The 21912-nt window shown below is 35.6% G+C and overlaps 1 protein-coding gene across 1 annotated transcript in view; it reads left to right on the top strand.

Moving 5' to 3' along the window:
- LOC123665565 overlaps window positions 1–21912 on the top strand; it is a 38337-nt gene that overhangs the window by 6642 nt on the left and 9783 nt on the right. The window contains exons 3-9 of the mRNA XM_045599852.1: window positions 7795–7961; window positions 8251–8383; window positions 8424–8432; window positions 8805–8929; window positions 11656–11661; window positions 13244–13335; window positions 14057–14234. Coding sequence (XP_045455808.1) covers window positions 7795–7961; window positions 8251–8383; window positions 8424–8432; window positions 8805–8929; window positions 11656–11661; window positions 13244–13335; window positions 14057–14234 — 710 coding nt within the window. The remainder of the gene's footprint in view (window positions 1–7794; window positions 7962–8250; window positions 8384–8423; window positions 8433–8804; window positions 8930–11655; window positions 11662–13243; window positions 13336–14056; window positions 14235–21912) is intronic.

The raw sequence follows: 21912 nt of genomic DNA, 5'->3' as shown, positions 1-21912 counted from the left end.
TTGTTATTTGCGTTCGAATTTTAGTGGCGCTGTATTTTGAATTCGACGATTCGAAGTTGCTTTTGGAGACTATTTGAATTAATAATTAAAATTAATAAACGCTTCGCGCTCAACGGATCCCCCAGTAGGATTTTCTCCTGTGTTGGGGGTTCGGAAACACAATATACTAGCACAACCCCAGACCACGACTGACATCTATATGGCCGATACAAATGTCTGTCGTGAGCGAGAATCGAACCCGCAACCGTCACCGCCAACGCTAGCTAATGAAGTGTAACTTACGTGCGTACATAAGTACACACACACTTTTTTATTACAATACCATTCTATGCAAACAAAACTACGCAACATAGAACATAATTAATCCAACTTATTTCTTTGTATTTAAAAATTAGGCCTTTAGGTCATTGTTTAGATAACATAAATTATTCTATATAAAAAAATCAGAAATAAAGCCTTTGTGATATGGTGTTAAACTTTTACAAACGTTTAAAATACTACGTTTCAGATGTCGTGACCGCGGACGATGTAACTTGTGTTGCCGGTTTGATGGAATTTATCTTGATCGCAAATAAATTTACGTCTTTAGCCTAATTTGAAAGAATATACTATAATTATTTAGGGCATGAATATTTACGTTTATATGAAGTATTAGTTGAAACCGCGATTTCATTTGTGCTTAGACATTTTGATGTTTGACCCAAGAGAACTTTATTGGATTTTGGGATATAAATACAACAATTGTTTGGAATTTATACTGTTTATGGACTATGCGGTCATGATGTTAGTAATTTCTGGGCTAATAAACGAAAAATCATGAAACATATATGAAATGAAATTAGAATTATTAAAAAAAATCTAATCGCTGAAATCACATTTTCATTTTCATTCCCTTATACTTCTTCTGGAGAACTTATTAATGATTACTACTAATAATATAGGTACTAATAATAATAGAAAAAATTATATAGTATCCTCCAAATTATTTTATACCCATTCGCAACGCCATTGTTGCGCTCTTGAGCTTGTAACAGTAACATCCCACTGTTGGGCATGGGCCTCATTCTCTATGTAAGAAAAGGATCTGAACTTAATCCACCACACTGCGCCACAACGGATTGGCGGATATGTTCCCTACTATGAGTAACGATCTCCATCAGGTATTTATGATAACAAGCGTGATCAAGGGCCTAGCGTGCTCTCCGAGGCAGGATAGAGAGACCCACAAAGACAGGCATCCGAACCGGAAAGAAATATTTCTATAAATACAAATATCCATCCCTACCGGGAACCGAACCCACAAAGCGCCGTTGTTTAAGCGGCTACTCACACCTCTAGACCAGAGCGGTTGTTTTTATACAATCTCTTCTAAATACTAAACATTACCAGTCGCCTTCGAGATGATTCTTAGCTACTGGTTTGTAAATATCCGTTCAGTTGGTAATCATCAGCTCCTAGATATATTTTCGTATTGAGGACATTCTCTTAGAAGTTTTTGAAGTGAAACTTCTTTAAGCGCATGAGGGTAATGTGTTTACGGATGAAACGGTAACGTTTTGATGAAACGACAACGTTTTGATGAAACGGCAACGTTTGGATGAATCGGCAACGTTTTGATGAAACGACAACGTTTTGATGAAACGGCAACGTTTTGATGAAACGTCAACGTTTTGATGAAACGACAACGTTTTGATGAAACGGCAACGTTTTGATGAAACGGCAACGTTTTGATGAAACGGCAACGTTTTGATGAAACTGCAACGTTTTGATGAAACGGCAACGTTTTGATGAAACGGCAACGTTTTGATGAAACGGCAACGTTTTGATGAAACGGCAACGTTTTGATGAAACGGCAACGTTTCGATGAAACGGCAACGTTTTTGTCGATGGCGCTGGAACGGAAATCTAAAGCTTTAGATTTGTATAAATATAAACGAGACTTGAAAATTAGTTTGTCAAAGAAGTTTCACTTCTGACATGTGTACTTTGTACGCACGCACTTTTTTTTATTTAATAATTTGAGATATACAAACATATATTTCTTCTTTATTTTCAGCATACATATAATTAATGTAACAATTAACTCCGATTACATGGCTGAAGGCTTCGCGGAAAATATTGTAATTACGATTTAATTTATAAAGGTTATATGTAATTTATTTTCTTTAAATTATTTTATCTTAAACTCGCTAACGATTTTACTCGCATTGTACTTTAACAGGTTTTGACTGACACTAAAAGGCTTTACATAGACAGAAGCTTACCTATTACATTATACATTACCTATTACATTACATCAGACAGCTTACCTATTACCTATACATCTTAAAATTTGTTTTTGTCAAGACTAGGTTTGTATAAAAAAAGTTCATATATTCACAAGCAATATAGCAGTACGTAGTTCAACGCTTCAGCTAGCAAAATATAATATTCTGTAATTATACATTAGGGCACTAAAGATAACGGATGGTTGGAGAGCTTAATTCTAATAATAGGGACATTGTCACCCTTTGGGTACGGAAACCCTGTCCCTACAAAGGTACACGTATGGCAGAGTTCACGGTAGCTTAAACCTTATTTACGGATAGGCTAATTAAACTGTAATACATCATGAACTGGCGTTAACTGTTCACCACAAGCCATCCATCATTGTGTACACGACATTATGCCATAGGCGTTATGAGTGAGGCCCTCCACATACGTAGCGTTCGATAAATAAAATAATTTAAAAAAAAACACGCTTTAAACTCTATTACCCCTAGTAGGATTTTCTCCTGTGTTGGATGTCCGGGAACACAACAACTGTCTGTCGGGAGTGAGAATTGAACCCACGACCACACAGTGAGAGCACAAGCCAGTGCTGTGACCGCTGAACCAAAACGTCGTCAAAATCGTCGACGATTTATAACAAAACTTTTTAAAATAAGATTATTAAACGGCGCCACGGTTCGTTTAAACCGAAAATAAAAATCATCATATCAAAAATTTCGCTCTAGCGGGTACATCGTTCCATACCTTAATTGGCTAGAGCACCGACACGGTCAGTCGGAGGGTTTCGAACCCCGATGGAGCGGTCAATTTTTGATATGATATTCAAAAATGTTTAGAATTCCTAATGTGTGGATAACACAAAAAATCTTACATATTAAAAATAGCATGGTGTCGTCTCCTGTCAAAGATTTTCATTGTAATATGAAACTTTGAATAGTTACTCTGTGAAGAACTCACTATAGACGGCGCCACGGTTCGCTTAAACCGAAAATAAAAATCATCATATCAAAAATTTCGCTCTAGGTGGCTCTGGGTACATCGTTACATAGCTTAATTGGCTAGAGCGCCGACACGGTCAGTCGGAGACGCGGGTTCGAACCCCGATGGAGCGGTCAATTTTTGATATGATATTCAAAAATGTTAAGATTATTAAATTTTTAGTTTCTTGCGTTAGTTGTGTATAAGGTCTTCTACAAACGTTGTATTTTATTAACTGCAGCGTTTTTGTTCACGCTATATTTTAGAATTTTATATTTATTTTTAATTATTATGATTTGGTTATTTTATGTTTGCATATTATTAAAAAATTTAGGTCACTTAAAGAACTATATAGATTCGGGTTTTTAAATTCAAACTGACTGTAATTAGACTTTTGAAAATTTGTTTTGAACCTTTTTTTAAGTTACAAACTACTTAATTTTGAAAATATGGTTACAAAACGTAGCTACATATTATTATTATGGTCATAGATCATTCATCACGTTTACATGGTAAATAAAGAATAATTGTGTTTGCTCGACAACGAAACAAAAACCGAATTCAATTACATATACAAGTGATACAACATACGTAGACGAAAGAGTTAAGTAAATACGCGTTATCAAAGATTACTCAAAAAGTAATTATCAGATCTCAATTGAATTTAAATGAGACCACATGACAAGCATTAGTTTTCGATTAAAAGAAAAATCATCAAAATCAGTACAGCTAGTAAAAAGTTATGCGGTATAATACAACGTAGGTCGACGGAAAAAATAGTCAAGTAAATATGTATTATTAGATATACTTAATTCGATAAGTACTTGTCAGATCGCAATCAAATTTAAATGGGACAACATGACCAGTACCACCTTTCGATTTAAAAAAATCATCAAAATCGGTCCATTTGATTAAAAGTTCTGATATACATACATTTAAAAAAATACAACTGAACTGAGAACTTTATCATTTTTTGGAAGTTGGTTAATAATACATCAACGATTAACTCGCGCGTAAACTGTTCACAGCACGCTATCTATCTTCATTGTCCAGCGGACAACGTATTGTTTGGATAAGGCCTTCCGAACACATCACGTTTTTAATATAAAAACGCCCTTTCTAAATATATTAGATTTTCGTTTGCCTATAAGAGTAAGCCTTAGGTTGGTCGAAACTGTTCCACTGTCGGTTGGCGGAGAGTTTTTTGAAATAAAACGTCTTTACGAACGCTTGACTTGTGGAATAAGGTGACGAGAGCGTTACGAAAATTTTGATCGGACGAGGCGAACGGAAGTTGAGCGGGAGATATGAGTTAACAACATCGGTTAATAATAAGTTGACAAACATCTCAGACATTTGCCATCTGTGGGAATCGAAACCATGACCAGTAGTATCAGCCAGTTTTAGGTAACTTATACACTAATGAATCCTCTTCATTTTATGTCAAGATCCAAAAATGAAATATAAATTAATGTCATGAAATAGAAAAATTAAATCTATACATATATTAATACGTGAAACAAAAACCTTGTTCCCCTTTCTACGAAAATTTTGCGGACAAAGGAGTACGAAATTACGCACGCTTATAGTTTATATAAGGAGTTTTAAATACTAATATTTTTTTTATTGTGCACAACAAAACATTAAATCAATGAAAAAAAACCTTACACACAGTCAGTCAGTTAGTTCAGTCTATTGCAGTCCACTGCTGGACATAGGCCTCCCCAAATTCGCGCCAGACATTCCGGTTTTCCGCAATCATCATCAAGCCTACATCGGCGATCTTATGTGGATCGCCGGTCGGTCCAACGCACACATATACACACGCTACCGTGTATTTGACACACACGCATATATACTCTTTTGTTTATTATTATAGAAGTATAGCTAGTCTTTGACATCAGAACCTTGATAATATTCAACTTACAATTTAAATTAATAATGGTCGAATTTCGACCAATGGGCGACCACTAGTAATAATAAAACATTTAAGAACATTTTCTATTCACAACACCATTTATAATCCACTTTTAATTTATACCCTCGAAAGTCGTAAACCCAAAAACAGTCGACCAAAAACACCAGAAATGCGTCCAACGTTAAATGAATCAAAACATTATACGTTGAGCTTGCATTTACCACACAATATGTCCCTAAATGATTCAACAACAATGGTCGGTGATAAATGATTCGTGCATAATAAATCACGTCACGACAAAATATCAAAATTTCAGAAAGGAAATTCATTCATAAATGTGGATTCATGATAACGTGAAATTATTACAATTAATTTTAAAAAAGTGTGTGTGTCAGCTCCGACGCACGACTGGAGTTTACTCCTTCAGAACATCTGTCTAAGTAGGCACAAAAAAGGCTTAATAGTCTTAGAAAAACATTAAAGCCATACCAAATTAAAAAAAAAACAATCAAATAACGCCATCTATCGGAACCCATATTATATTGGCGTTACGACAAACGTAACGAAGCCATTCGTTCAGTAGATTTCACACCTCATATTATTTCATACCGTGGGCCTTATATCAAAATCGATTAAGTAGTGAACACCAAAACATTAAGTGCATTATTATGATGTTTCCGTAATAGCAATGACGTACAAAAAAAAACGCAAAATGTACGTAATTACGAAATTAACTAAAATAATATAGATGTGTGTACGTATATATGTATGTATGTATGTATGTGTGTGTATATGTGTATTATATATTATATACCAAAATATTAACTTATTTGTATGTTTTTTTATCTTTTTTAATAAATATGTAAGTCTATCATATCGTAGCTTTTGTCTATTTATTATTGATTTTTCCTCCTTAATTTGTGCACACCTCTAACCGCTGCTACTGTATCGTGTCTAGTACCCAAAGGCTATCTGGAAGAAATCGATATTTAGCTATAAGATCGTCTTTGTACATCTTGTATTGTATCTTTCTTTTTATGTGTCTGTATTTCGGTGTACATAAAGAATAAATAAATAAATAATACACTGAAACGAAACAAATGGAATATTTTTATTTTATAACTCTTAACGGTAATATCCACTTTATTCCCGTACATAATAGACTCAAGGAAAACGTTGCACCGGGCACAGAATGGGAGGGGGAAAAGGGGGTTATAGAGGAGGCAGGATTTACTGAGTGTTTAACATTCTTTATTAAGCAATTTTGTGTTTTTTATTACCTTCAAATTATATTTTCGTTTCCTTTGCTCTTTAATTATTATTTTTAAAGAATTGTGTTTTTTTTTACCTCTTTAACTGAATTAGTTATAATTAAAAAATAAACTTTTCATATAAAACTTTTTCGTTTGTCGTGAGGTTTACGTAGATCATAATAGAAGTACTCGTATTTAAGATGAATTTATTTAATTTTCTTGTTTATCTACATAGGTTATTCTCGCGACAAGATGTTTTTTTTAATATATATGACTAGATCGGCACACAAGCGTACGGCTCACCTGATGGTAAGCGATTACCGTAGCCTATAGATATCTGCAACACCAGAAGCATCGCAAGCGCGTTGCCGACCCCATCCCAATTCCCCCCAGCAGCTCTTGTCACCTTACCCACAAACAGGAATACAACACTGCTTAACAACAGTATTATTTAGCTGTGACCTTTTGTAAGGTCTAGGTACTACCCAAGTCGGGCTGCTCCATATTTTGAGCAGATTTAAAGTTTGTTTATCGCCTTTATAGTATAAAATACATATAAAAAATAGCATATAATGTAATGATAACAGTTCCCTCAGGTATAAACGTTAAGTCCTATTAATGTACGGTAATTTTTTCAAGCGTAGAGTAATCCTGAGCGAAGCGAACTTTGTTTCAGCCTTTAATACCCCACAGCTAGAAATAGGTCTTTTCTCCACGTATAAAGGAGTAATAAGTTTATTTAGTCATAACTGCGTAACGATAAGGTAAAATACAGGATATATTTCTAATAATATTAATGGTTGGTTGTCTTTATCTTTGTGTATTGGTCTAATTAACCGTTGGCGCAACGGTTACAGCCATAGATTGTACCAAACATTTGTATTGCCCATACAGGTGTTTGCCGTGGTCTGGGTGTTTGTGCAGTCCTTGTGGGTCCCCACCGTGCCTCGGAGAGCACATTAAGCCGTCGGTCCCGGTTGTTATCATGTACACCTGATGGCGATCGTTACTCATAGTAGGGAATATATCCGCTAACCCGCATTGGAGCAGCGTGGTGGATTAAGCTCTGATCCTTCTCCTACACGGGGAAAGAGGCCTATGCCCAGTAGTGGGATATTACAGGCTGAAGCGTAATATTAATGGGCAAACTCGAAAAGTACTTAAATGGATTAAAAAATTCTTTAACCAGGAAGTATTTTTTATCACAGATTGACGTAAGCTGTATTGCAGTTGTAAAGCCATAATCATGTAATTCGCAAAAAAAAAACTACATAATTGTATATACCATCTAAAGTACATAAGATCAAATTATCGGAAAGCTCAAAATCGTCTTCTTATGCACATTTAAAATGTTTAATAATCGTTTTGTTCAAGGTATGGAAGTCCACACCACTCGCGCTCGCAGTCGGTCAAGGCGCAGAGATCTCGGACGGGGGAGAGGCAGCTGCTGGGGCTACCACAGCAACGCGCCAGGGTCGCCTCCATGCCGAACACTGGGGTCGAAGAGGAGTACTACAGACTGAGGCATTTCAGTATTACTGGTGAGGGCTAATCTATTTCATGTAAAATACATTATGTCGATACTGGACACTGTTCTAATTCTTTGTTCTATATAAGTAAAAATTATGCCTAAAAGGCTTTAAGGCTAGTTTTAATCTTTAACTAGAAGGCTTTCACCTGAAGGTAAATGGTTTCAGACGGTCGCCATCTACCTAGTTTGTGTTTGTATTACATTTTTATTATGACTTTCTGTTTAACTTTCATTCAAAAAGATAAAAATTGAAGTTAGCTACTTCACTCCATGATAATATGCTGGTTTATTTTCGTCAGGTAAAGGAGTAATTAACAGAGGGGATTCCTTGCGCTCCCGAAGGTCCAGATCCAACACCTCAGTTGCGTCAAGTGCGTCCAGCACGGAAGCCGTCACGAGAGCCTCCGCACCTTGCTCACTAGCCTCGTCTAGGTAAAATTACTTGCTTGATTGATTGATGGTTGAAATTTAGAATCATTTGGCATAATTTATGGGCGAAAAGGGATAAGAGGTATGGGGGAGTCCCCCTCAAAGACCCAAATCACTCGCAATACAAGGGAATGCACCATTTTTGAAAAAAAAAAAAAGAAATATCATAGACTGAAACTCCGTAGACACTCTTATGAAAAACGACTGAATGGACCACACGACTGCAGTAAATCTTCTTTAGCAATAGGCCTGCACTGTGTCTTAGATATACGAAACGTAACTGGCTACGAGAGCAAAAGAGAAAAAAAATTGTGCTCGCACCTTTCCTCCGTTCGCCTTTCACCAGCCTGCTCCCCAACTTAATCTTGTATAAAGAAGTTTTACTTCAAAAACTGTCTGTTATAAATCCATATTGTTTTGACAGGGATTCCTCAGCTGGTCTCAGTACATATCGAGTGCTCGTACTTGGAGCCCCAGGCGTGGGCAAGTCTAGCCTCGTGGGACAGTTCATGACGTCGGAATATCTGCATGCATATGACACCAGTATTGGTAAGACCATTACTTATTTCATATTCTACCCTACCCCCAGGAGCTCTAGTCACCTTACTCAACAACAGGAACACAACACTGCTTGTAAGCAGTATTATTTGGCGGTGGTCTTCTGTAATGTCGAGGTACTTCCCCAGTCGGGCTGCTCCAAATTTTGAGCAGGATATTTCCTGCTGTTCCCTGCCCCAAGAGGTTAGCATATGCAAATCTCCTCACAAACTTGTCAGTCGGACTTAGTATTAAAAAATCCATATAACACTTCAACGCTTAAGTGGCTGTTTTGCTTAAGCGTTTTGTTATTTTCTGCAGAATTCAAACTCACTTCGTAATATGATAAACGTTTTAGAATAGTAGTGCGAAAGTTCTACTAATTGCCATTGGTGCAATGTTTAATGCCCGCTTGGGACAGATATTTGACTCTGGTATGCTTTGAAGGCTACGTAAAGGCATTGCCCAAATTATTAACTTAAACAACTGGAAATTATCATTATTCTTGGGAAGGAAGGGAAATTATCTACCAATAGTCTGCCGCCCTAAGATTTAAACCTTTTATTTATTATGGAAAAATGCATTAGCCCAAAATTAAGATATTATAAAAGCATTTCAGTTGAATTTAATTTATGTCACTATTAAAAATTAGTTTTGCTAAACAATTCATTATACAACAAATAATTGTGATTGCACGCAAACGAAAAATAAACGACTTGAACTATATCGAAAAGTAATACAACGTAGGCGGACGAAAACATATCCATATAATAATGTCCCACTACTGGGCATAGGCCTCTTTCCCCATGTAGAAGAAGGATCAGAGCTTAATCCACCACGCTGCTCCAATGCGGGTTGGCGGATATATTCCCTACCGTGAGTAACGATCGCTATCAGGTGTACACGATAACAACCGGTACGGCTTAACGTGCTTTCCGAGGCACGGTGGGGAAACCCACAAGGACTGCACAAACACCCAGACCACGGCAAACACCTGTATGGCCAATACAAATGTTTTTCATGTGCGGGGATCGAATCCACAACCGCCAGCGCCTATAGTCCTGAAAATACACATTATTAGAGATAGCTCAAAAAGTACTTGTCAGATAATTAATTTAAACTGGATAACATGACAAGCACCATTTTTCGGTTGAAGAAAGAACTATCGAAATCGGCACACCCAGTAAAAAATTATGAGGTAACACATAAAAAACACTTGATTTGGGTACATCACACTTTTTTGGTTTAGTTTGAAACTTATTTTTAAGGAAATTTCTAGACAATCAAAATAAAAAAAAACGTCGCTTATTTTATTTTTTTTATCATCATGTCGGCAAACAAGCGTACGGCTCACCTGATGGTAAGAGATTACCGTAGCTCATAGACGCCTACAATACCAGAAGCATCGAAAACGCGTTGCCGACCCAATCCCCAATCCCCAGGAGCTCTGGTCACCTTACTCACCAACAGGAACACAATACTGCTTGAAAACAGTATTATTTAGCTGTGGTCTTCTGTAAGGTCAAGGTACTACCCCAGTCGGACTGCTCCATATTTTGAGCAGGAAATTCCTGCTGTGCCCTACCTCAGTTACTTAGCAAATATCAATGCAATTAAACTTATAGAAAACATCTTGTAAGCACTAAGTGTATCTATACACAGTCAATCTCACATACATAGCATTTGTACGCTTTCTAAAGCTTCTTATACAAATAGAATTTACTAAAGATTCGTATCTACCGCCGTGGAAGGCCCATTAAATCCCTCAACGATCAAAGACATCAAAGAAGTCAAGCAATTAGATTTGGAGATTTGAAGGATCAACGAATGTCTCGTGGTTCGCAATTCGATCCACTTGTAAGTCTATTAAACAGATGTCGTTTAAGATGCTAAAGTATTTCAAATATACTTGATGCGACTTTTTATTTTTATTTTAATTAATTTAATATTAATAGTTAGTAAGTTGAAATTTCCAGATCATATTTATTTATTTACTAGCTGCCCGGACAGACTTCGTTCTGTCAACAGTTAATCACTACATATATATAATTGTGTTTGCAGGCCAACGAAAAATAACACACGACGAACGAACAACGAATAATAACGACAGTATAAAATTACATAAATAATTTAAAAAAGTGTACTAGTAATATTATAGTTTTACAAACGTCATATTATACAGTCGTGTGACTGATATTACGTCACTTCCGTTATATATTTTTCTTACGGTTTTAGTATCAAAGCCCAGCCAAATGTCAAACCTGCCGTAAGGAACTTTGTTCCAAAAATAGTCAAGTAAATACGCATTATCAAAGATTACTCCAAAAGTTGCAATCAGATCTCGATGAAATTTAAATGTGACCACATGATAAACATCGGCTTTCGATTAAATTAAAAATCATCAAAATCGGTACACCCAGTAAAAAGATATGCGAATGTTCGAGTTTCCTTCGATTTTCATCCTCCGGGATCCCATCAACAGGTCTGGTTTTCTTATCATGGTACCACACTAGGGACACCTTTACAACAAAAAAAGGATTATCAAAATTGGTTCATAAACGACGAAGTTATCCCCGAACATACATTATATATATACGGTCGAATTGAGTAACCTCCTCCTTTTTTGAAGTCAGTTAAAAACAAAGTCGCTTCCTGCTGTCTGTAGGTATGCTTAGGTCTTTAAAACTACGCCACAGATTTTGACAATGATTTTCTTTAGTAAATAGAATGGATTCCAGAGAAAGGTTTATATGTATAATACATACATAGAGTTATAGAAGTACACTGATAGTTTCAGAGGTTTCTAATGTAATGTCGTTATAAATACATTTTTTTGCGCTTAAATTGAAAATGTTTATTACCCGACTGCCAAGGAAGGGTTATTTTATATTTAGTACCAGCATTGCTATTACTGCATTAGCTCTGTGTTGACGGCAGTAAAAAATATAGCCAACCCCTCTTTTCCCGTGGGTGTCGTAAGAGGCGAATAAAGAATAACACAATTTCACTACCACCTTGGGACTTAAAAAGCCAACCGACAGCGGGATAACCATCCAAATGCTGGCTTTGAAATACACAGGCCGAAGACGGGCAGCAGCGTCTTCGGTGCGACAAAGCCCTGCGGTCTCCAACCCGCCTGCCCAGCGTGGTGACTGTGGACAACACACAATGAGTTCACGCCATTTTGGTGCGAACTTGTGGAGGCCTATATCCAGCAGTGGACTGTATTAGGCTGAAGTGATGTAATGAAACCAATTCCATAGTTCTAAAGGACAGACGATCAATAATATATAAATCATTATAATATTCATATAACTGAGACAGAACACGGCAGGAAATATCCTGCTCAAAATCTGGAGCTGCCTGCCTGGGGAAGTATCTCGACTTTACCGACAATCACGGCTAAATAATACTACTTTTAAGCAGTGTTGTATTCCTGTGGTGAGTAAGATTGGGGGTAGAGTCGGCTACGCGCTTGCGATGCTTCTGGTGTTGCAGTTACGGTAATCGCTTACCATCATTAACAAAAGTTAATGTCCGTTGGTATGATAAATAGTCATATTGCTTTTTATTCTACGTTATTGACGCACATACATAGTATTGGATAAGGTTTTTTAAAATGGAAAAAATTATCAAAATCATGAACAAAATATTTTTCATGATAACAATAGCAGAGATAAAATTAAAAAGATAACGAATCTGTTGAGGCTGAGAAGCCAGCAGAAAAGCGGTTAAATCGAGATTGTTCCAGACTTTACATTGTAAATATTTGGTACTGTGTAAATTGATGAATTGACAAATGAATAGGCAAATAGTTTCAAATACTTTTTTAGTTGGTTACCGTTGACACTTTTTGATTAAACTCAATCTGAATTTTTTAATTAGTTATATGTTATATTACTAGATTAAATATACGACTGACTCATTTTTCTAATGAATACTTGAGAAAATGTTTTTTTTTTTTGTCTGTACTTGATTGAACTGAAATAGTTAGTACATTTTTTGCTTCTATGCAAAAGCCCTCTTTTCCATATAAGTGGAGGTTGGTTGACGCTTATTCTATCGCGCTGCTCTACTGCAGGTTTGTAAATAGTTTCTGCGACAATATCTACGATAATATACGGGACCACCCTACAATACCGACAAATACTTTTAAAAATTCAAATAAGTGCTCTTAACGAGTACAGAATTCGCAATCAACGACGCCTTAGGCGAATTCACGTCATCTCTAGATCAAGTTTAATTTCAAAAAGGTTCAAAACTTTTAAAACTTTTTCAATACAATTTATTATTACTTATTACAGTTAACAATAAAACTATTTTCAGATGACGAGTCCGGTGAAAAATCGGTATGCGTACTGTTGGCTGGTGAAGAATCGGAGATCACATTCCTTGACTCGCCACCAGATAATGTCATCGTAAGTTTATTTCAATAGTGAGTTTATTGCGTGGTCACAAAATTGTGGCTATAATCTTATCGTAACATTTTATAAAATATGAAATAGGGCTAGTAGAATAAGGGAAATAGCAAAAGATTTACTGAGATTAGTATATTTTTACCTTATGTCTAAAATCAACAGTCAGAGAAATTCAGTGACTATTCAATAGTAACAATGAGTTGAATTCATTAAACTCTTGATTGGCTTTTCTATATTATTAAGTTTATGTTTATATGATTAAAATTCCTGGTCGTGTAATGAAAATAGTGGACAATATTTTCAGTAGTTTTTTGTGTTCTTCTTTGTCTTCGCCAAGTTTCTGTCAATTCAAAAAAGGTACATTTTTTGCACATTGAAATCTGGTATTTTATTTTTTATCTACTAAGACAATGAAGAAATAAAAGCACATGGCGATTCAATGAAATTTGCGTAGTCACACGAATTACAGAGAGTTATACACACACGAAATTAAACAAATTAAGATGAGTTGAATGATCTAGACTTGATTGTATCAAATCACTTAATATATGCAAATACTGACTCAGCGTTATAAAAGAGAAAATTAACGCTCGCTGAAAAGGGTCGAAATTTTGCAGACAGATGTTGAAATCGAATTACTATTTATTATTCGACTGGTAATTTTCCACTTTTCATGAAGAATTTAGAACTGTTGACTAAAGATGTAATTGTATTGTTTTAGTCGGAAGGAGCGGCCCATGGCTATTGCGTAGTCTACTCAACAGCAGATCGAGCAAGTTTCGCAGAAGCAGAGAGGCGTCTTCAAATATTATGGGCAGCTGGACATACCTCCAGGAGAGCGGTGATCCTCGTTGGAAATAAGGCGGACCTGGCGCGTTCGAGGGTTGTGCCCACTGACGGTGAGTATTTACGATTGTGTAACCTTGTAATGTCTAAATTTTGGAAATTGATGCAATGAACTCACTAAAAAGAGAAAAATAAACACCAAGTTAAAAAGCAATGGCAGTGAATGGAATAACAATATTTTTATTATTATAATATAACTGTAATCATTTATTATAGTATGATAGTAAATATTTTTAATGATAAACTCCTATGAACTCCGGGGCGTATTATGTCCGCGTGGAATGTCGAAGAGAATGTTGGCGGTATTTCTCGGATCGCAATTCCAAATGGCTAAAATTCCTTCAGGCGTAAAAAAAACATACGAAGATCGTATTATTTTATAAATAAATACATTAATAATATAAATACTAAAAGAAAATAGAAAAAAACGTTAGTGTTCAAAATATGGCCTGCTGCGATATGGTACATATTTTTCATTCTATTTTGCGTTGGAAAAAAGCATAATTGAAATCAGTGCTATTCTCTCTTGCTCTCATTGATGATTATTTTTAACTGAATGAAAGGAAGAGGATCTCGAATTCGATTGTATTTTTTGTTTAGGGCAACCTCATAACTTTTTACTGGGTGGAACGATTTATTTTTTAAACCTGACGCTAGTCCTGTAGTCCCATTTGTACTTGAACGAGGTCTAACTCGTACTTTTTGTGTTATCTATACAAATAAATAAAATTTAAGTGTCTGTTTGTAATATTAAAATAAGCGCTTTTTACTTAATGCATTTGGATGTATACACGGTACATATACCAAAATAATATTTTTTACAATTTTTGTCTCTCCTTCTGTCTCTCTGTTTGTTTCGGCTAATCTCTGAAACGGCTGAAACGATTTTGTTGGGACTTTCACTGGCAGATAGCTGATGTAATAAAGAATAACTTAGGCTACTTTTACTTTAAAAAATTATTTATTTTTTTAACTCTGTGAACTGAAAAATAACTTTTTTATTAAATGACACGCGAACAAAGTCGCGGGCATAGCTAGTCTTTAATATTTCTATCTGTTCTCTTTGTTTAAGAACTAACACAATTATTCTACAATTATCTATTGTAGCTTATTTTTGTGTTTTTTTTTTTTTTTTTGTAGTTCTGGTGTTTATAAAAATCTGAAATTGAAACTTCAGATTTCTTTCATTCAATAAACAATAAAAATATATAATTCGGCAAAATGTAAGAATAAGTGATCGGACATCAAGATAAGGATTGAAGTGGGATCAATTAGGTCAAAGGTCGTTTGAAAAGGAATGAAGCGCGCTACTACTGACCTCTTAAACGTCTGAGTGTTGTATATTTTATATATCTGACTGAATTATTTATTTTTGGACATACCACGCCCAAAATCTGGAACGGCTGAAGTGGAGAAGTACTTCGACCTTACAGAAGATCGCAGCCAATTAATACTGCTCATAAGCTGTGTTGTTATTGTCGTGAGTAAGGTAGCCAAAGTCTCTCCAGAGACTTCTCAAATTAGAAATAGTTACTAGTAGCGTTGGCAATGCGATTATCTATGTACTATAGTTTTATGGTACTATGGTTCTATATAAAGAGCGTAATTTTTTAAATTTATTTAGAAAAAAGGTTAGTTTATAATGTAGAAAATACATCTTTGACAGCAATTTCAACCAAAGTTCTCTGTATTATTTTAGGGGATAGGACTGAATCGAAACTGTATCCTGTAGCGTTACACGCGTCCATTGTGATACAAGCAATTCCATTTTTGAACGACTTCCAAAGGTGGAGGAGGTTCACATTGAGGAGGTTGTATATATTTTTTTGTACGTCACCTCAGTTATTTTGACTGGATGAACCGATTTCGATGATTTTCTTAAGTCGTTAGGTGGTACGTTTTATATAGTCGCATTTAAACTCTAACAAGTACTTTTCAGGCTATATCTAAATATACGTATTTACTTGACTATTATTTCGTCCACCTACGTTGTATTATACCGCATACCTTTTCAGTGGGTGTACCGATTTTGATAATTCTTATTTTAATCGAAAGTTGATGCTTGTTTTGTAGTTGTATTTAAATTTCATCGAGATTTGACGACTAATTTTCGAGTACCTAATCTTTGATAGCGCGTATTTACTTGACTATTTTTCGTCTTCCTACGTTGTATACTGGTCGATGTAATATTGAAGTCGGTTTGTTATCGTTGGGCGAGCAAACAAAATGATAATTTAATTGCAAATTAAACACTTGAAAATTAGGCGATGTTAACCTTAATTTGGACTTGACCTTTCAGAAGATTACGATTTTTGTGTAAATGTTAAATAAATAAATATGTACACAAATTTCTGAACAGAAAGAGTACTGCGCTACAGTTTGTGGATTACACGAAAGTATTTTCGAATACTATGAGTTATCCACTCTACAACCCAGCCCTAAGACATTTATCACCACTCGTCTTAAAGAGTGCTGGTGCAGTGCACTCTTACTCCAAATAAATGTGATCCCATTTTTTATATTTCAATAATTGATTGTGTAATTTTGAATCCTATATTTCATATTAAATACTAGAATATACTACATTACTGAATGTACTGTGTGGCTACGGTACTAAAGAATATAGCCACCCCCTCTCTTCCCGTGGGTGTCGTAGGAGGCGACTAAGGGATAACACAGTTCCGCTATCACCTTGGAACTTAAAAAGCCGACCGGTGGCGGGATAACCATCCAACTGCTGGCTTTAAAATACACAGGCCGAAGACGGGCAGCAGCGTCTTCGGTGCGAGAAAGCCAGCCCTGCGGTCACCAACCCGCCTGCCCAGCGTGGTGACTATGGGCAAAACACATGAGTTCACGTTATTTTTGGCGTAAACTTGTGGAGGCCATGTCCAGCAGTGGACTGTATAGGCTGAAATGATGATGATGACTACATTACATTATTTCTATTCCACTATGCCTATACAATAGTGTATTTGTAACGTTGTATTACTTGTCGATGTAATTGAAGTCGGTTTGTTTTGCGAACAAACACAATTATGATTCAATTAAAACCGTTTGAAAGTTTAAAGCTCATAACTAACTAGTATCTGATTGAAAGAGTGTGGCTCGTGATGTTATCTACACGCTGGGTGCGTTTAGGTTAAAACTTTAAGTGTTAGGGTTACATTTTAATTTAAGTTCAGTTACATGCTGAAAATTGCATTATACGGTTTCACTCGCGTTGAGAAAACAACGTACGTAAATTTTATATAGCCTATATATAGCCTTTCTCGGTAAATGGACTATTTAATAGAATTTTTTTTATGTGAACCAATAGTTGATGAGATTAACGCGTTTAAACAAACCAAGACATTTTTCAACTTTATAATATTAGTACATATAGATAATTTATGTAATTGGGAGTTAAATATACATTATATTCAATTAAATAAGGTATCATATTTTATTTTGTTTTATACCGAGAAACATGAAAATTGGTTTCGTTAAATATTAATTATAATATTTCAATCAGGCTTCATGGAATATAAAATAAAATCGCTTTTAATTTATCGTATTAAAATTAAAATGTTACGTTCATTCGCTACTGGTCCAATTTGTTAAACGTGTCTGGGTCATCGATTGCCTGCTGTTTATTTTAATTTTAATGAATGTATTGATTGCTCCTGTTTTAATATAATTGTTTATCATTTCATGTTCTTTTGTCTGTTCTTGTAAATATTCATTTGTTAAGTTTCCGATCTATTAAATCGGTGGAAATCGCCTGAGAATTTTTGTTAATTTGCAAACACGTGTTTTGCAATAAAATAGTATTTATAATTTTTTTTCTTAATTTAAGAGCTGATCTTTCCGCTGGATCTCGTTCGACGGAATTGCTTTAACTGAGGTAGGGCGCAGCAGGAAATTTCCTGCTCAAAATATCGAGCAACCCGACTGGGTTAGTACCTCGGCCTCACAGAAGATCACAGCTAAATAACACTGTTTTCAAGCAGTGTTGTGTTCCTGTTGGTGAGTAAGGTGACCAGAGCTCCTGCGGGGAACTGGCGATGGGGTCGTTAACACGCTTTCGATGCTTCTGGTGTTGCAGACGTCTATAAGCTACGGTAACCGCTTACCATCGGGTGAGCAGTACGCTTGTTTGCCGAACTAGTTACATTTAAAAAAAATCTTTTTCTCATTTCCTGCAAGTGATTTGTCCTTACTACAAGATATAAGGAAAAACTTAGTGTGTGCTTAAAACCGCACGGCAGAAGTGAAAACTTTATTGTCAATCACAATCAAGTAATAACATAATAAGTCCGGAGTTCACCCGATCGAGTCTTTCACCGTACAGCAAGAGCAGCTGTCTGTATCTTTATCGCTCGGGAAAACTCGGCAGTCCCGAGTTCACCCGATCGAGCCTTTCACCTCAGAGCGTGACGGATCAGTCTAAATTACACCTACGAAAAAATGTGTACGCCAAAGTAAGTTTTACTTCAAAAATATTAATTTATATTTTTTGTTCAATGTATCAGTGAGATTTGACCTTCCGTATATAAGCATTTAATTGCCTACCATAGGAACAGACGACCGCGTGTATATGTTAAAGATATTTGTTTATTTTACTTGTTTATCGATTTGGTATTCTTAGATAACAATTTAAATAACATGGTACCATGTTACTATAATGATGTCAGAATGTTGTAACCTTGACCTGATGCGGCAGGCATAGCTGCAGTTTTATTCACTCATTTTACCAACTTTTTATTGTATTTCCTTACTTAGCGAAGGTGTTGTGATGAGACTGACTGGAATTATCTTAATCGAGATTAAGGACTCTTTGTGATCATCTGATGATAAAATAGGATAGAGGAATTATGACGCACTTGACTTACTCCATTACAAAGAACTTCTTTTAATATGTTTTCATTATAGTAAAGTTTCTCGCAAATAAAATTGAGTATCCTATATACATTTGTATTATAAAATAAATATTTGGATATAACAAATGATTTTTTTATACGTTTTCTGCACTATGGCAATTTGTTGGAAAAAAAATAAGTCACTTGTTTGGCTGGAACTACATGTCCTGATACTCTTCTTGTTATCATCGAGAGCAAATCAATTGCTGAACTTTCCAGCAAACCCTCTTCTTGACTCAGTCTACAAATCTTTGGGCGAGACTGGGAATGGCTTGTCTTTTCAGTCGATAGTACTTCAGTCCACTCTCTTCACTTAAAGCCTGTGGGAGTTCGTTTGCATGAGTTGCTAGTCTATCCTCGTATTTCAGACTTGCCTGATTCCTCACGAACATTGTTTAATAAATGTTAAAATAAATATAATACACAAAACGCTTGTATAATACCTAAAAGTGGTTTTGAAGTAAAACTTCTTAACACACGCTTGACTTGGGGAGTAAGCGGTTGAATGCGTGACGAGAGCGTTACGAAAATTGTCATCGGAAGCGGCGAACGGATGTTGAGAGGGAGATATACGTTAGTGAAGATAGAAAGATTTACTTCAGTCGTGTTGTCTAAGGCAAACTCGTTTTTTGGCTACTCTCCAATAAATAGATTCCTCATTATTTCTTCAATATCCACCAAACTACTGTAAATAAACGTAGTGAATCCTCCAACTCTTCTTACATATTCTTCTCCAAAAAAGAAGGTCTACTCGTATGTCCAAAAATGGGACGTTTACAAGCACGTTACACTTAATTATTATTTAAACACTTAACGTGAATATCTCAGATAGGTTGCCTCAGTAATGTTTAAAGTTTTAACAAAAGTTCACGATTTATTCGTAAGGTAAATAAAACACGAACGAGTGAAATTCAAAACAATTAAAAGGTTTCCATTAAGAGGAAAAGTTACTTACAAGAACTGTACTCGTAAATTACGAAATTGTAATTAAAATTTTCTCTCTTAGCGATATTTTAGCTCATCGGTTCCCTCTCTCGTTGTTTCGAATATTTTCGTTTTCTTAACGATATATTTATTACTTTTACTAGCGGTATTCTGATGTCATTGTACAAGTAAGTTTCAACTGAGGCAGGGCACAGCAGGAAATTTTCTGCTCAAAACATGGAACAGTCCAACTGGGGAAGTACCTCGACCTTACAGAAGATCACAGCTAAATAATACAATTGCTAAATACTGTTTTCAAGCAGTGTTGTGTTCCTAGTGAGAAAGGTGCTGGGGGGATTGAGGATAGGATCGGCAACGCGCTTGCGATGCTTCTGGTGTTGAAAATGTCTATAAGCAACGGTAATCGCTTACCACCAGGTGAGCCGTACGCTTGTTTGTCGACGTAGTTGTATTTAAAAAAAAAGTAGTCGCCTTTACTTTATCTCTAGGATTGCGGAAAACCGGGATGTCTGATGAGCTTGGGGAGGCCTATGTCCAGCAGTGGGGTTAACCTTAACTCTCAGGGATCAACTCGATACATATATTTGTTTTGTACTAATATTTGGTTCGCATTAATGTCTGTAGCAAAGATTAAATAACTAGATTACCAAGAGTGAAAACCTTTCCCTCCATCCAACCTTTCTCAATCGCCCCTTATTCATTGCGTCTCCACTCAGCGCTGCTTAACAGTAAAAGCTTAAGATACGTGATTTTGATACTAAACATACAAAATTACTACGGCTGACTGATTTATCGAAATTAGCTTGATTAAGCCTTTTTTCCCCGCCCCGGCCTTGGCCTAAGGGAGCTGTGTGTTATATCAGACTTGTACCAACCAAAACCCATGGGGTGTCCCTTCGTCGCCCTTATGGCCAAACCGATGGGACGCTATCGTACCTCTGCAATGTTTGATTCAGCCTGTAACATCCCATAGGCCTCTATCTCCACGTAGGAGAAGGGAAAAACACTACTGGTGTTTTATTGGGTTTTTTTTTCTATTAAAACAACAAAAAATCCTTTTCCTGATTATTAAATTATTCTCATAGTCAAAAAAAAGTCATCTAATTCAGTACGATTTCAATTGAAGAAAAATAATAATCAAATGAAACACATACCAAGTCAATTTCCATACATTTATTCAATACTAGTTGTGCCTTCTAGTTTCACCCTTTTTAATTTTTTAAAAATAAACAAACAAACAAATAAACTCTTTAGCTTTACAATCTTATATATAGAATTCTCGTGTCACAGTGTTAGTTATAATACTTACAATACTCCTCCGAAACGGCTGGACCGATTTTTATGAAATTTTGTGTGCCTATAGGGTAGGCCTAAGAATCGTCCAACATTGATTTTTTATACCCCTAAGTTATACGGTGGGGGGAGTTAGGGACTTTATAACATATATAGCCAAACAACGTTTGCGGGCTCAGCTAGTATTAATATAGATTACACTCGAATCTTATTTAAATAATATTTAAATATTATAATTTTTACCGCCAGCTGTCACCGCATTTACAATTCAAAACAGCAAGAAACGTTTGGATTTAATGAAGTTATTATTATATTATTATCCTTTTGTTTATATTCAAAAAAACCGTCTCTGAATTTGTTTAAAATTTTAATAAATATTTTGCAAAAATGAGACAAATACATTTCAAATACACAGTACATTTGTAGTAATACAATAAATATTCACAAAAATGTCGATTATTTTGACATCATCATCACTTCAATCTATCGCAGTCCATTGCTGGAAGTAGGCCTCCACAAGTTACAACCTACGTTGTATTATACCTAAAACTTTTTGCTGGGTGTACCGATTTTGATGATACTTTTGCTAATT

The sequence above is a fragment of the Melitaea cinxia genome, chromosome 24 (assembly GCF_905220565.1).
Source record: "Melitaea cinxia chromosome 24, ilMelCinx1.1, whole genome shotgun sequence".
In the NCBI taxonomy this organism is placed as follows: domain Eukaryota; kingdom Metazoa; phylum Arthropoda; class Insecta; order Lepidoptera; family Nymphalidae; genus Melitaea; species Melitaea cinxia.
This window is presented reverse-complemented; position numbering and strand designations above follow the sequence as displayed.